This window comes from Somniosus microcephalus, chromosome 6, assembly GCF_052327205.1.
Source record: "Somniosus microcephalus isolate GS21.2 chromosome 6, FLI_Smic_1.0, whole genome shotgun sequence".
Classification (NCBI taxonomy): domain Eukaryota; kingdom Metazoa; phylum Chordata; class Chondrichthyes; order Squaliformes; family Somniosidae; genus Somniosus; species Somniosus microcephalus.
Genome location: NC_140992.1, coordinates 203,073,657 through 203,089,632, shown reverse-complemented (window position 1 = coordinate 203,089,632; position 15,976 = coordinate 203,073,657). Strand labels below are relative to the sequence as shown.

Sequence of the window (15,976 nt, the reverse complement as noted above, 5' to 3'; positions counted from 1 at the left end):
GAATTATCATTCAATCGTACACTGCATAGGCTCCACATAATCCCTTTCACAAAGGTGGCTGAGCACTGGAGCGAATTCAACCAAAGGGGCACACCTGTGCAGGAACTTTGCTTCTCCGTCCATCGGCTGGGAGATTACCAAGCTCCAGACTGGAATTGCAATCCCCTTAACTAGTCCTAGGCCTGTTTTCCAGAGACCAAAATCCTCCATGATGTACAGTTTAGCGCAGTTGCTATTGTTGATGGCAGGAGGATGCATTCCCATTCTGTGATGAAGCACATTTGCGCCCACAACAAACCTGTAGACATACCACCTGTGGAATATAGGGAACGGTAGCGCAGTGGTAATGTCACTGGCCTAGTAATCCAGAGGCCTGGACTAATGATCCAGAGACGTGAGTTCAAATCCCACCACAGCAGCTGCAATCTGGAATAAAAAGCTAGTATCAGTAATGGTAACCATGAAACTATCAGATTGTCGTAAAAACCCATCTGGTTCACTAATGTCCTTTTAGGGAAGGAAATCTGCCGTCCTTACCCAGTCTGGCCTATATGTGACTCCAGACCCACAGCAATGTGGTTGACTCTTAACTGCCCTCTGAAATGGCCTAGCAAGTCACTCCGTTGTAACTAACCGCTGTGAAACAAAATAATAAGAATGAAACCGGATGGACCACCCGGCATTGACCTCGGCACCGGCTACGGACACGGCAACAGCACACCCAGCCCAGTTAACCCTGCAATCTCCTCCTCACCAACATCTGGGGACTTGTGCCAAAATTGGGAGAGCTGTCCCACAGACTAATCAAGTAACAGCCTGACAGTCATACTCACCGAATCATACCTTTCAGCCAATGTCCCAAACTCCTCCATCACCATCCCTCAGTATGTCCTGACCCACCGGCAGGACACACCCACCAGGGGTGGTGGCACAGTGGTATACAGTCGGGAAGGAGTGGCCCTGGGAGTCCTCAACATTGACTCCGGACCCCATGAAGTCTCATGGCTTCAGGCCAAGCACGGGCAAGGAAACCTCCTGCGGATTACCACCTACCGCCCTCCCTCAGCTGATGAATCAGTATTCTGCCATGTTGAACACCACTTGGAAGAAGCACAGAATGTACTCTGGGCGGGGGCCACCAAGAGTGGCTCGGTAGCACTACTACTGATCAAGCTGGCCGAGTCCTGAAGGACATAACTGCCAGTCTGGGCCTGCGACAGGTGGTGAGTGAACCAACACGAGGGAAAAACCTACTTGACCTCGTGCTCACCAATCTACCTGTCGCAGATGCATCTGTCCATGACAGCATTGGCAGGGGTGACCACCGCACAGTCATTGTGGAGACAAAATCCCGTCTTCACACTGAGAACCGCCTCCATCATGTTGTGTGGCACTACCACCGTGCTAAATGGGATAGATTCAGAACAGATCTAGCAGCTCAAAACTGGGCATCCATGAGGCGCTGTGGGCCATCAGCGGCAGCAGAATTGTATTCCACCACAATCTGTAACCTCATGGCCCGGCATATCCCTCACTCTACCATTACCACCAAGCCAGGGGATCAACCCTGGGTCAACAATGAGAGTAGAAGAGCATGCCAGGAGCAGCATCAGGCATACCTAAAAATGAGGTGTCACCTGGGGAAGCTGCAACACAGGACTACATGCATGCTAAAAAGCGTAAGCAGCATGCTATAGACAGGGCTAAGCGATCCCACAATCAACGGATTGGATCAAAGCTCTGCAGTCCGACCACATACAGTCGTGAATGGTGGTAGACCATTAAACAACTAACTGGAGGAGGCGGCTCCAGGAATATCCCCGTCCTCAATGATGGTGGAGCCCAGCACGTGAGTGCAAAAGACAAGGCTGAAGCGTTTGCAACCCTTCAGCCAGAAGTGCCAAGTGGATGATCCATATCTGCCTACTCCCAAGGTCCCCACCATCTCAGAAGCCAGTCTTCAGCCAATTCGATTCACTCCACCTGATATCAAGAAATGGCTGAGCGCACTGGATACAGCAAAGGCTATGGGCCCCGACAACATCCCAACATCACCAGTGGATGTAGTCTATAGGCCTCCTAACAGTTGCAGCTCTGTTGGTCGGAGTATAAATCAGGAAATAGTTGGGGCTTGTAATAAGGGAACAGCTATAATCATGGGGGATTTTAACTTTCAAATTGACTGGACAAATCAAATTGGGCAGGGCAGCCTTGAGGAAGAGTTCATAGAGTGCATTAGGGACGGGTTCCTTGAGCAGTATGTTACTGAACCAACCAGGGGGCAGACAATCTTAGATCTGGTCCTGTGTAATGAGACAGGATTAATAAAAAATGTCCTAGTAAAGGATCCCCTTGGAATGAGTGACCATAACATGGTTGAATTCCAAATTCAGTTTGAGGGTGAGAGAGTTGGATCTCAAACCAGCGTACTAAGCTTAAATAAAGGAGACTATGAAGGTATGAGAGCAGAGTTGACTAAAGTGGACTGGGAAAAGAGATTACGGTGTAAGACGGTACATGAGCAGTGGTGTACATTCAAGGAGATATTTCACAACTTTCAAGAAAAATATATTTCACTGAGGAAAAAGGGGCGTAAAAGAAAAGACAGCCATCCGTGGCTAAGTATAAAGTAATAAAGGATAGTATCCGACTGAAAACAAGGGCATATAAAGTAGCCAAATCTAGTGGGAGGATAGAAGATTGGGAAGCATTTAAAAGCCAGCAAACAATAACTAAAAGATTAATTAAGAAAGGGAAGATAGATTATGAAAGTAAACTAGCAAAAAATATAAAAACAGACAGCAAGAGTTTCTACAGCTATAGAAAAAGGGTGGCTAAAGTGAATGTTGGTCCCTTAGTGGACGAGACCGGGAAACTAGTGGTGGGGAACATGGAGATGGCAAAAACCCTGAACAAATATTTTGTATCAGTCTTTACAGTAGAGGACACTAAAAAATATCCCAACACTGGACAAACGGGGGCTATAGGGGGAGAGGAGTTAAACACGATTAAAATCACTAAGGAGGTGGTACTCGGTAAGATAATGGGACTAAAAGCGGATAAATCCCCTGGACCTGATGGCTTACATCCTAGGGTCTTGAGAGAAGTAGCGGTAGGGATTGTGGATGCATTAGTGGTAATTTTCTAAAACTCCCTGGATTCAGGAAAGGTCCCAGCAGATTGGAAAACCGCTAATGTAATGCCCTTATTTAAAAAGGGAAGTAGACAAAAGGCTGGAAACTATAGACCAGTTAGCCTAACATCTGTGGTTGGTAAAATGTTGGAGTCCATCATTAAAGAAGCAGCAACAGGGCATTTGGATAAGCATAATTTAATTGGACAGAGTCAACATGGTTTTATGAAGGGGAAGTCATGTTTGACAAATTTGCTTGAATTCTTTGAGGACGTAACAAACAGGGTGGATAAAGGGGAACCAGTGGATGTGGTGTATTTGGACTTCCAAAAGGCATTTGACAAGGTGCCACACAAGATTACTGCACAAGATAAAAAATCACGGGATTGGGGGTAATATACTGGCATGGGTGGAAGATTGGCTATCTAACAGAAAACAGAGAGTTGAGATAAATGGTTCATTCTCGGGTTGGCAATCAGTGACTAGTGGTGTTCCGCAGGGGTCAGTGCTGGGACCCCAACTCTTTACAATCTGTATTAGCGATTTGGAGGAAGGGACCGAGTGCAACGTATCCAAGTTTGCTGACGATACAAAGATGGGAGGGAAAGCAGTGAGTGAGGAGGACATAAAAAACCTGCAATAGGACATAGACAGGCTAAATGAGTGAGCAGAAATTTGGCAGATGGAATATAATGTTGGAAAGTGTGAGGTTATGCACTTTGGCAGAAAAAATCAAAGAGCAAATTATTATCTAAATGGAAAGAAAGTGCTACAGTACAAAGGGATCTGGGGGTCCTGGTGCATGAAACACAGAAGGTTAGTATGCAGGTACAGCAGGTGATCAGGAAGGCCAATGGAATCTTGGCTTTTATTGCAAGGGGGCTGGAGTATAAAAGCAGGGAAGTCTTGCTGCAGTTATACAGGGTACTGGTGAGGCCACACCTGGAATACTGCGTACAGTTTTGGTTTCCATATTTAAGAAAAGATATACTTGCTCTCGAGGCAGTTCAGAGAAGGTTCACTCGGCTGATTCCGGAGATGAGGGGGTTGACTTATGAGGAAAGGTTGAGTAGGTTGGGCCTCTACTCATTGGAATTCAGAAGAATGAGAGGCGATCTTATCGAAACATATTCAGTAAGATTGTGAGGGAGGCTTGATCGGGTGGATGCGGGGAGAATGTTTCCACTGATGGGTGAGACTAGAACTAGGGGGCATAATCTTAGAATAAGGGGCTGCCCTTTCAAAACTGAGATGATGAGAAACTTCTTCACTCAGAGGGTAGTAAATCTATGGAATTTGCTACCCCAGAGAGCTGTGGAAGCTGCGACACTAAATAAATTTAAAACGGAATAGACAGTTTCCTAGCTGAGGGAATTAGGGGTTACAGGGAGAGGGCAGGGAAGTGGACGTGAGTCTAGGTTCGGATCAGCCATGATACTATTGAATGGCGGAGCAGGCCCGAGGGGCCGTATGGCCTCCTCCTGCTCCTACTTCTTATGTTCTATTGTGCTGAAGACTTGTGCTCCAGAATTAGCCGTGCCTCTAGCCAAGCAGTTCCAGTACAGCTACAACACTGGCATCTATCCGACAATGTGGAAAACTGCCCAGGTATGTCCTGTCTACAAAAAGCAGGACAAATCCAACCTGGCTAATTACCGCCCCATTAGTCTACCCTCAATCATCAGCAAAGTGATAGAAGGTGTCATTGACAGTGCTATCAAGCGGCACTTACTCAACAGTAACCTGCTCACTGATGCCCAGTTTGGTTTCCTCCTAGACTACTTGGCCCCTGACCTCATTACAGCCTTGGTCCAAACATGGACAAAGGAGCTGAATTCCAGAGGTGAGATGAGAGTGACTGCCCTTGACATCAAGGCAACATTTGACCGAGTCTGGCATCAAGGAGCCCTAGTAAAACTGAAGTCAATGGGAATCGGGGGAAAACGCTCCACTGGCTGGAGTCATACCTAGCACAAAGGAAGATGGTTGTGGTGGTTGAAGGTCGATCATCACAGCCCCAGGACATCGCTGCAGGAGTTCCTCAGGGCAGTGTCCAAGGCCCAACCATCTTTAGCTGCTTCATCAATGACCTTCCCTCCAACATAAGGTCAGAAATGGGAATGTTCGCTGATGACTGCACAGTGTTCAGCGCTATTCGCAGCTCCACAGATAATGAAGCAGTCCATGCCCGCATGCAACAAGACCTGGACGACGTTCAGGCTTGGGCTGATAAGTGGCAGGTAACATTCGTGCCACAGAAGTGCCAGGCAATGACTATCTCCAACAAGCGAGAGCCTAACCACCTCCCCTTGACATTCAATGGCATTACCAACGCCGAACCCCCCACTATCAACATCCTGGGGGTCACCATTAACCAGAAACTTAACTGGACCAGCCGCATAAATACTGTGGTAACAAGAGCAGGTCAGAGGCTAAGTATTCTGCGGCATGTGCCTCACCTCCTGACTCCCCAAAGCCTTTCCACCATCTACAAAGCACAAGTTAAGAGTGTGATGGAATACTCTCCACTTGCCTGGATGAGTGCAGCTCCAACAACACTCAAGAAGCTCGACACCATCCAGGACAAAGCAGCCCGCTTGATTGGCACCCCATCCACCACCTTTAAACATTCACTCCCTCCACCACCGGTGTACCGTGGCTGCAGTGTGTACCATCTACAGGATGCACTGCAGCAACTCACCAAAGCTTCTTCGGCTACACCTCCCAAACCCGCGACCTCTTCCACCTAGAAGGACAAGGGCAGCAGGCGCATGGGAACACCACCACCTCCAAGTTCCCCTCCAAGTCACACACCATCGCCGATCCTTCATCGTCGCTGGGTCAAAATCCTGGAACTCCCTACCTAACAGCACTGTGGGAGTATCTTCACCACACTGACTGCAGTGGTTCAAGAAGGCGGCTCACCACCGCCTTCTCAAGGTCAACTAGAGATGGGCAATCAATGCTGGCATTGCCCGCGACGCCCTGAACCCAGAAAAAAACAAATTAAAAAAAATATGCCACTCTGAGCAAGTGATATGAGGCCTCTATTTGAAACTGGGGAAGGACTAGCCAACCTGGGCCTCATTCAGGGAGGCCTACTTTAATGCAGTCACCCAGTAGCACTGCAATAAAAGGGATCCAATCAGCAAAACGAGAGAAGTGGAAGAGAGCAACAGTCCACTCTTGAACCTCACAGTGAGGGGGTGACCCGGCTCAGTATGTCCACTTGACCTCCTCATGGAGCCACAAGTGAACCACTCACCCAACTCTCTTGCACAATGCTGTCCAAGGACTTATACCATACCAAGCACACACAATGGACGTGTGAGATAGCAGTGCATGAAGTATCATGTGGAACACAAGCAAGATGACCAAACCTGTATTAAAACTCAAAAAGGTAATGTATATGGAAAAAAAAGTAATGAAGTAATGTTACTGAATAGCTACAGTAGAAGTGCACTGATTTGTTCTGACACTCCCCTCTTATTGCTGCAATGCAAGCATTGTAATACCAAGGGAAGGATATGCCATTGCTACAGTCATCATCTCAAACCTTCTGTTTGCACCTGAGCTGGGTTTGGGGGGAAAGGAGGACCAAGCAATTCTGCTAGCATTCACATAAGTTTGTTCATGATAGTTCAGCTTCTACCTTATCCCCATGTGAATTTCCCAATCTTTATTTCGCTCTTAGTAACATTTTTAAAATGTCCAGATAAATGCAGCTTCTCATTTCCTGGTTTCCTGTCTGAGTATTCTTCAATGTGATTGGCTGTTCAGACAGCTTGTTGACGTCACTGCAGCATCGCCATAGAAATCCCCTATTCACAGCACTGCAATCAATTGAACATCGAAAAAGGCAAACTTCTCACCACAGAAATCGCAAGATCTCTGGGCAGCTTTCTTCGCGCGCAGTGGCGAGTGCCTTTGCTTCACTGCAAATTACAGACCAATAAGTATAACGTACTGTATTAGCAGTATGAAAATCAAGAGGGCACAATTAAAATACAATTTTTTTTCCACAAAATGTACATTTCTGAGACTAATATCTATGCTGCTTTGTGACATTCCACTTGCAGACGCTTCATTAATGCGTTCACAGAATCACAGAATCTAGAGTGCAGATAGAGGCCATTTCGGCCCATCGAGCCTGCACTGACACATATCCCACCCTATCCCCGTAACCCCACGTATTTAATCCCCTAACACTAAGGGTCAATTTATCATAGCCAAATCCAGCTAACCTGCACATCTTTGGACTGTGGGAGGAAACCGGAGCACCCAGAGGAAACCCACGCAGACACAGGGAGAATGTGCAAACTCCACACAGTTCTTGTTCTTCGTTTCAAAATTATCTTCAGAAAGAACTTGCAGTTATACAATGACGTATCACATTCTCAATATGAAGTGTCGTCACTGTTGGATAGGAAAAAGAGGCAGTCAATTTGTGGACAACATAGTCCTTAACAGGAAATGAATGTATGACCAGATGATTTGTTTTGCTGAAGGGAGAAACATTGTCCAGGACACAGGGAGCAGTTTCTGTTGTCATAGAGTCATAGAGTTATATAGCACAGAAAGAGGCCCTTCGACCCATCATGATCCGCGCCAGCCATCAAGCCCTATCTATTCTAATCCCATTTTCCAGCACTTGGTCCGTAGCCTTGTATGCTATGGCGTTTCAAGTGTGTGGTAAACCACTGTTTGTATTCCACTGTGTACATGCCTGGACATGCCTTGGCTGACTCCTCCCACAAGTCCTAGTATAAAGGTGACTGCTCCCCAGCCCCCTTTGTATTCTGGACCGGTCGACCACTCGAGGCAGACCTTCATTCTTTTGTTAATAAAAGCCTTTAGTTACTCTCTTAACTCTCAGTCTTTTATGAGTAATTGATAGCGCATCAAAGTGCTCATCTAAATGCTGCTTGAATGTTGTTAGGGTTCCTGCCTCTACCACCCTTTCAGGCAGTGAGTTCCAGATTCCAGCCACCCTCTGGGTGAAAAAGTTTTTCTTCAAATCCCCATTAAACCTCCTGCCCCTTACCTTGAAACTATGCCCCCTGGTTATTGACCCCTCTACTAAGGGGAAAAGTTCCTTTCTATCTACCCTATCTATGCCCCTCATAATTTTGTACACCTCAATCAGGACCCCCTCAGCCTTCTCTGCTCTAAGGAAAACAACCCCAGCCTGTCCAGCCTCTCTTCATAACTGAAGCGCTCCAGCCCAGGTAACATCCTGGTGAATCTCCTCTGCACCCTCTCCAATGCAATCACATCCCTCCTATACTGTGGCGACCAGAACTGCAGACACTATTCCAGCTGTGGCCTAACTAGCATTTTGTACAGCTCCATCATAACCTCCCTGTTCTTATATTCTATGCCTTGGCTAATGAAGACAAGTATCCCATATGCCTTTTTAACCACCTTATCTAGCTTTCCTGCTGCCTTCAGGGATTTATGTACATGCACACCAAGGTCCCTCTGATCCTCTGTCCTTCCTAGGGTCCTACCATTCATTGTGTATTCCCTTGCCTTGTTAGTCCTCCCAAAATGCATCACCTCACACTTTTCAGGGTTAAATTCCATTTGCCACTGTTCTGCCCATCTAACCATCCCGTCTATATCATCCTGTAGCCCGAGGCTTCCCTCCTTGCTATTTACCACTCCACCAATTTTCGTGTCATCTGCGAACTTGCTGATCTCGCCTCCTACATTCATATCTAAATCATTAATGTACACTACAAACAGCAAAGGACCCAGCACCAATCCCTGCGGTACACCACTGGACACAGGCTTCCAGTCACAAAAACAACCTTCGACCATCGCCCTCTGCCTCCTGCCACTAAGCCAATTGTGGATCCAAATTGCCCTGGATCCCATGGGCTCTTACCTTCTTGACCAGTCTCCCATGTGGGACTTTGTCAAAAGCCTTACTGAAGTCCATGTAGACTACACCAACTGAACTACCCTCATCCACACACCTAGTCACCCCCTCTCAAAATTCAATCAGATTGGTTAGACATGATCTCCCCCTGACAAAGCCATGCTGACTATCCTTGATTAATCCTTGCCTCTCCAAGTGGAGACTAATTCTGTCCCTCAGAATTTTTTCCAATAATTTCCCTACCACTGATGTTAGGCTCACTGGCCTGTAATTCCCTGGTTTATCCCTACTACCCTTCTTGAATAATGGTACTACGTTAGCTGTCCTCCAGTCCTCTGGTACCTCCCCTGTGGCCAGAGAGGATCTGAAAATTTGTGTCCGAGCCCCTGCAATCTCCTCTCTTGCCTCACACTGTAGCCTGGGATACATCTCGTCTGGGCCTGGGGATTTATTCACTTTTAAGCCTGCTAAAACCGCTAGTACCTCCTCCCTCTCAATACTAATTTGTTCAAGTTTATCACAATCCCCCTGCCATATTTCTATGCCTAGATCGTCCTTCTCCATAGTTAACACCGATGCAAAATATTCATTTAAACCCTCACCCACATCTTCTGGCTCTACACACAGATTGCCACTTTGGTCCCTAATGGGCCCTACTTTTGCCCTTAATTTACTTATAAAACACCATGGGATTTTGCCTTAGTGGTTTTTCATGCCACCTCTTCGCTCTTCTAATTTCTTTAAGTACCCCCCTGCACTTTCTATACTCCTCTAGGGCTTCCACTGTTTTTAGTCCTTTGTATCTACCAAAAGCCTCCCTTTTTTTCCTAATCCATTCTTGTATATCCCTTGACATCCAGGGTTCCCTGGGTTTGTTGGTCCCACCCTTGACCTTTACGGGAACATGTTGGCGTTGTACTCTCTCTATTTCCTTTCTGAAAGACTCCCACTGCTCTGATGTGGATTTTCCCAGTCCCAGTCCACTTTGGCCAGATCCTGCCGTATCATATTAAAATCGGCCTTCCCCCAATTTAGAACCTTTATTTCTGGTCCATCTTTGTCCTTTTCCATGACTACCTTAAATCTTACCAAATTATGGTCACCGTCACCAAAATGCTCTCCTACTGACACTTCTACCCAGCTACATTCCCTAGAATTTGGTCCAGTACCGCCCCCTCTCTTGTAGGACTTTCTACATGCTTGCTCAAAAAAGCTCTCCTGGATGCACTTTAAGAATTCCGCACCCTCTAAGCCTTTCACACCCTGACTATCCCAGTTAATATTGGGGATGTTGAAATCCCCTGCTATTATTACCCTATTATTTCTACACTTCTGAGATTTGCCTACATATCTGTTCCTCTATCTCCCCCTGTCTGTTTGGGGGCCTATAGTACACTCCTAGCAAAGTGCTTGCCCCCTTTTTGTTTTTAAGTTCTATCCACATGGCCTCATTAGAGGAACCTGCTAAGATATCATCCCTCCTTACAGTAGTAATTGACTCCTTGATTAATATTGTGACACCCCCCTCCTATTACACCCCCTTCTGTCTCGCCTGAAGATTCTATATCCCGGAATATTGAGCTGCCAGTCCTGCCCCTCCCTCAACCATGTCTCTGTGATAGCAACAATATCATACTCCCATGTGTTCATCAACACCTTCAATTCATCTGCCTTACTCACAAGACTCCTTGCATTAAAATAAATGCCATCCAGCCTTGCCATACTCCCTTGTGCCGTTACATATTTGCTCTGCCTTCCAGGCTGACTTGTTTTTTCCTCTATATTTGGCTGTACATCACCCCCTACTGTAGCTCCACTCCATATCCCTTCCCCCTGCCAAGTTAATTTAAACCCCCCCCCCCCCCAACAGCACTAGCAAACCTCCCCGCAAGGATGTTGGTCCTGTTGTAATTCATGTAGTGGCATGGGAACTTCTATATCTATTGCAGCAGACAAGTTTAACATCTTGGCCAAAAGACAGTGCCTCCAACAGTGCAGTACTCCTCATAGCACTGCATTGAAGTCTCTGCCTAAATTATGCGCTCAAGTCCTTAGAGAGGCTTGAGCCCACGGCCTTCTGACTCACATTAGCCGAGCTGATGCTTGGTAAGGTAAAAAAGAATTATCTTGTGATAGTTCTTGTGGTTAGTAACTTAGTTTTTGCAAACTTTGTGCTGGAATTACATCATACCTAATGTTGCTGTTATTGAGTAAGGACCTTCTTGCTGAAGGTCTGTCACAAGAACTTTTTCCAGTTGTACTCCAGGTGCAGTCTGACAAACTATACAATTTTAGCATGATGTCTGGGGATTTGAACACAACTTATTTGACAATAGTTGACAGCATCATGGGATTGGGGGTAAGGCACTGACTTGGATAGAGAACTGGTTGGCAGACAGGAAGCAAAGAGTTGGAATAAACGGGTCTTTTTCCGAGTGGCAGGCAGTGATTAGTGCGGTACCGCAGGGATCGGTGCTAGGACCCCAGCTATTCACTATATATTAATGATCTAGACGAGGGAACTAGATGTAATATCTCCAAGTTTGCAGACAACACAAAGCTGGGTGGGCGTGTGTGCTGTGAGGAGGATGCCGAGAAACTCCAGTATGATTTGGACAGGTTGGGTGATTGGGCAGATGCAGTATAATGTGGATAAATGCGAGGTTATCCACTTTGGTGGCAAAAACAGGAAGGCAGATTATTATCTGAACGGCAATAGATTGGGAGAAGGGGAAGTGCAACGAGACCTGGGTGTCCTTGTGCACCAGTCGCTGAAGGTAAGCATGCAGATGCAGCAGGCGGTTAAGAAGGCAAATGGTATGTTGGCCTTCATAGCGAGAGGATTCGAGTACAGGAGCAAGGATGTCTTGCTGCAGTTGTACAGGGCCTTGGTGAGGCCACACCTTGAGTATTGTGTGCAGTTTTGGTCGCCTTATCTGAGGAAGGATGTTCTTGCCGTGGAGGGAGTGCAATGAAGATTCACCAGACTGATACCTGGGATGGCAGGAATGATGTATGAGGAGAGATTGGGTCGATTGGGCTTATACTCACTGAAGTTTAGAAGAATGAGAGGGGAATCTCATTGAAACTTATAAAATTCTAACCGGACGAGTCAGACTAGATGCAGGAAGGATGTTCCCGATGGCGGGGGGAGTCCCGAACCAGGGTTCACAGTCTAAAGATAAGGGGTAAGCCGTTTAGGACAGAGATGAGGAGGAACTTCTTCACCCAGAGAGTGGTGAACCTGTGGAATTCTCTACCACAGAAGGCAGTTGAGGCCAATTCATTAAATATATTCAAGAAGGAGTTGGATATATTCCTTAAGGCTAAAGGGATCAAGGGATATGGGGAGAAAGCAGGGACAGGGTACTGAATTTGGATGATCAGCCATGATCTCATTAAATGGTGGAGCAGGCTCGAGGGGCCGAATGGCCTACTCCTGCTCCGATCTTCTATGTTTCTATCCTATTTGCTTTGTTTTATATAATACCTTGCACTTCTCTGAATCTAGGAATGCTGCATGATACTTGCTGCTTTATATAATGTTCATTCAGAATTTACAAGAACAAAATCTATATTTGAGAACAAATGAATTTTCAGTGCTCAAGTAATTACGAGACGAATAGATATATTGGAAAAGGGTATCAAGCTGCCAGTACTAACTGACTATGGCCGTTAATTTTTTTTTATTCTGTTGCAGAATGCCCCGAGGAGGTTTATGATCCTCGATCATTATATGAAAGGCTTCAGGAACAGAAAGATAAGAAACAATCTGAATTCGAAGAGCAGTTTAAATTTAGTAAGACGACACTTTCATCTCCTGTATATTGGCTCATTGAGACTTGTATTTAAAATCTATACAATATCCCAATTGCTGTAACACAACTCTCAATATAATTAGAACATAATATTTTCAGATCTGTGGTGCAAAATGTTTCTTTTCACAAATGAAGTGACTGTAAATCCATAAGGGACGCATGGTCAATTCTTGAGAGGGAAGAGTGTACAGTGCAGTTCCATAATGTATATTATTTTACATTAAGTGCACAGATGATCACTTACTGAGGCTTGCAATGCTGACAGCACCAGTGTACAGTTGTCTGCAGTGTGATCCGCGTTTCCATGTGTATGCCACCCATACTGTTGCATTATCCTGACGTTATTATATCGTGTCACATTAGACTATCTGCGAAAGAAAATATATGCAACATTTAGAGGAAAAAACTTCAAATGGTCTCTTGATCTTGTGAACCTGGGTTCTTGTTGGCCTGAGTGGTTCACTACCACACTGCATGGTGCATTTACACATGAAACCATCAGAGGAACTAGAGAAGCGATGCACAAAATTGTTTTATTACATTAGCACAGTTATGCTGTTTGCTGTAGCTGCACAAGGCTGTGGGCATGGACCGCTTTTCCGAAAGGGGTTTGTTAGATATCCAATAGCGGTGCTTCCAAGTGTCCATTGCAGTTGGTTTACTTTCTGGAAAGAAAATGCGTCCACTCATTCTGGTAACTATTTGGAAAGATTCCTATTTTATTGCTTCATGGAAATAATTTTTACAGTAGTTTCTGACTAATTTATTTTGGATGTACACTTCCATTACCTCGAACGTGCAGAGTTTATGGGGGGAATTTTAACCGCAAAAAATAGGCGGGTTTGGGTCGGGTGGGAGGTTAAAGTTTTAGAAATCTGAATCCCAAGCCCAACCCGCCCACTTCTGGTATTAACGGAGGCGGGACCAAGGGCAGATGGCCAACCAGCTTCCAGGAGGCGGGTTGGCACTTTAAATATTATAATGAGGCTGCATGCCTCTTTTTGAAGCACTATTTTAAATTTAACTGTGGGCGGCCTGGTTTTCCAGTCCTCGGAAAACCCAGTAGCTAAAGGAAGGCGAGGACTGCTGGATCCAGAAGGTAAGTGCCATTCCACTTATCTGCTGGATCCAGCGTTCCAGCCGCGCCAAACCCCCACATCGGACAACCCCCCCCCCCCCCCCCCCCACCGCAAGGCCTCCAATTCTCTCCCCATGTGGCCTCCGATTCCTCTTTCCGATCGCCGGTCCCCTACTCCGATCCCCGGCTCCCGACCTTGGCCCCCCCCCAAACCAGCTTTCCGATCTCTGGCCACCACCCCCCACCAGCCTTCCAATCCCCGGCTCTCGATCGACGACCACTCCCCCGGCCTACCAATCAATGGCCTCCGATGCCCCCTCTGGCCTCTGATCCTCGGCCCCCGATCTCTGACCCGGCACTCCAATCCCTGGCCCCTGACACCCCTTCCGGCCTTCCAGCCCCCGCCGGCCTTCGATCCCCAGCCCCCAATCTCCGACCCTCCCGCCAGCCTTTCTGACCCCACCCCTTCCAAGCCTGGCCTTCCGAACTCCACCGCACCTCCCCACTCCGGCCTCCTATCCCTCCCTCCCTACTTTCTGCTCCCCTACTGTGGCCTGGTGCCGCAGGCCTACCTGCCCGACAGCCAGCCAGCTTCTCAATCTGGCTGTCGGGCGGTTGGTAAACAGAAAAAAAATGTTAATCAGGCCCTACTCTTCCCTAGTTTCCTGTCTGCAATCAGCACCACCCCCCCCCCCCCCCCCCCCCCCCCGGCCGCTCCTTACCCGCCTGCAAGTTAAAATCCTGCCCTATGACTCTTAATTGATTCTGCATTTTTTGGCAGCCAAACTTGTCAGGTATTCAACCACCAGGTGGTGCCATTAAACAAAGCCAATTTGAAAATACCTCAAACCACATTGCTGCAGATAGTGCTTTCTGTTTGCTCAGTGGTGAAGGGAGGAACTCTTAGAGAGTCCTCTGTGTAAAAACCCCATTCAGACACTCTGTTTGTCACCATATGTAGTGAGAGTTGCTTGTCTTCTGTTCCTGATGCATTATTCAGACACCATGTACAAGAGATCTGACTAAGTACTTATTGCAATGAGACATGAATTAAAAGAGTCACATTCAAAAGTTCAATCAAAAATTCCCAGAAGATATAAAATAGGAGGCATTGAGACACCTTGTGTATCTCACAGGTCAAAAAGAAAGTGGTTAAAGAGTTACAAAAGTCTTCTTCACAAGCAGAATACCCTGGTTACCTAATATGTAATCATGTTCAGAAAGCAGTTGAGGGGATTATTGTAATGGGGATGAATGATTAAGTGCATTCATACTCTGCATCATGTCATTTCAGTACTCTCTTCCCACTTACCTTCTGTAATACGCCAGTATCTTGCATAGGGTGAATTCTTACTTTAACAGTCTTGTTTCAGTTTCAAATGCAATTATGTTCACTGAGTCTTGGAGCCCGTCTGATTATTACTTATGTGGCTCCATGTAAATGGAAAAATTTAACTCACTTTTACCAGTTCCGCTGCTTTGTAGCAGGCTGGCTATGTGTGATGGCAGCACTGTAGAACTTGTCAGCCTATGTACTCCAATAATTGGAGAAGCAATTCTAGGAATGTTATCACACCATGAAAAATGACCTGTCATATTGAACAAAAAATCCTTTTGCCGAACAGGATTTAACAAAATGTCTGTCGTATGAAGTAGAATATAACCAGGGATCTTTCACTGTCACGTTTGAACATTCTTTCATGGCTGCACTGTGACTATTGAACATTGGCGTTGACTTAAATTTATAACCTTTTGGGAGAAAAAACTCCAAAAATAGCTTTATGTGCTTGTGTTTCTGTTGAGAGGGAAGGGGTTGCTGAAGCATCTGGTAACTTTCATGTCATTTTATTTATATATAATGTAATAAATGTATGTGTGTGATTGAGATATATATGTATGTATGTATGTGTGTATATATATATATATGTATTACATTATATATAAGTAATATATTTTGTGTATGAATGCGTATATTTTCAGTGCAGTACTGGATATAAAAAGAATTGATATCTGCTGTATTTATTTCTTTGTATGGGCCACAGTAAAAGAGCTGATCAAGCTGA

At 45.9% G+C, this 15,976-nt stretch overlaps 1 protein-coding gene across 11 annotated transcripts in view; it reads left to right on the top strand.

Annotated features, from left to right (window-relative positions):
- The window catches only part of psme3ip1 (proteasome activator subunit 3 interacting protein 1), a 138,602-nt gene that overhangs the window by 73,695 nt on the left and 48,931 nt on the right, over positions 1–15,976 (top strand). For 10 of the 11 annotated variants that reach the window (XM_085991240.1, XM_085991236.1, XM_085991246.1 and 7 more), the window contains one exon: positions 12,718–12,816. The exons of the other annotated variant lie outside the window; for it this stretch is intronic. In XM_085991240.1, coding sequence (XP_085847366.1) covers positions 12,718–12,816 — 99 coding nt within the window. The remainder of the gene's footprint in view (positions 1–12,717; positions 12,817–15,976) is intronic. 11 annotated transcript variants of the gene reach the window in all.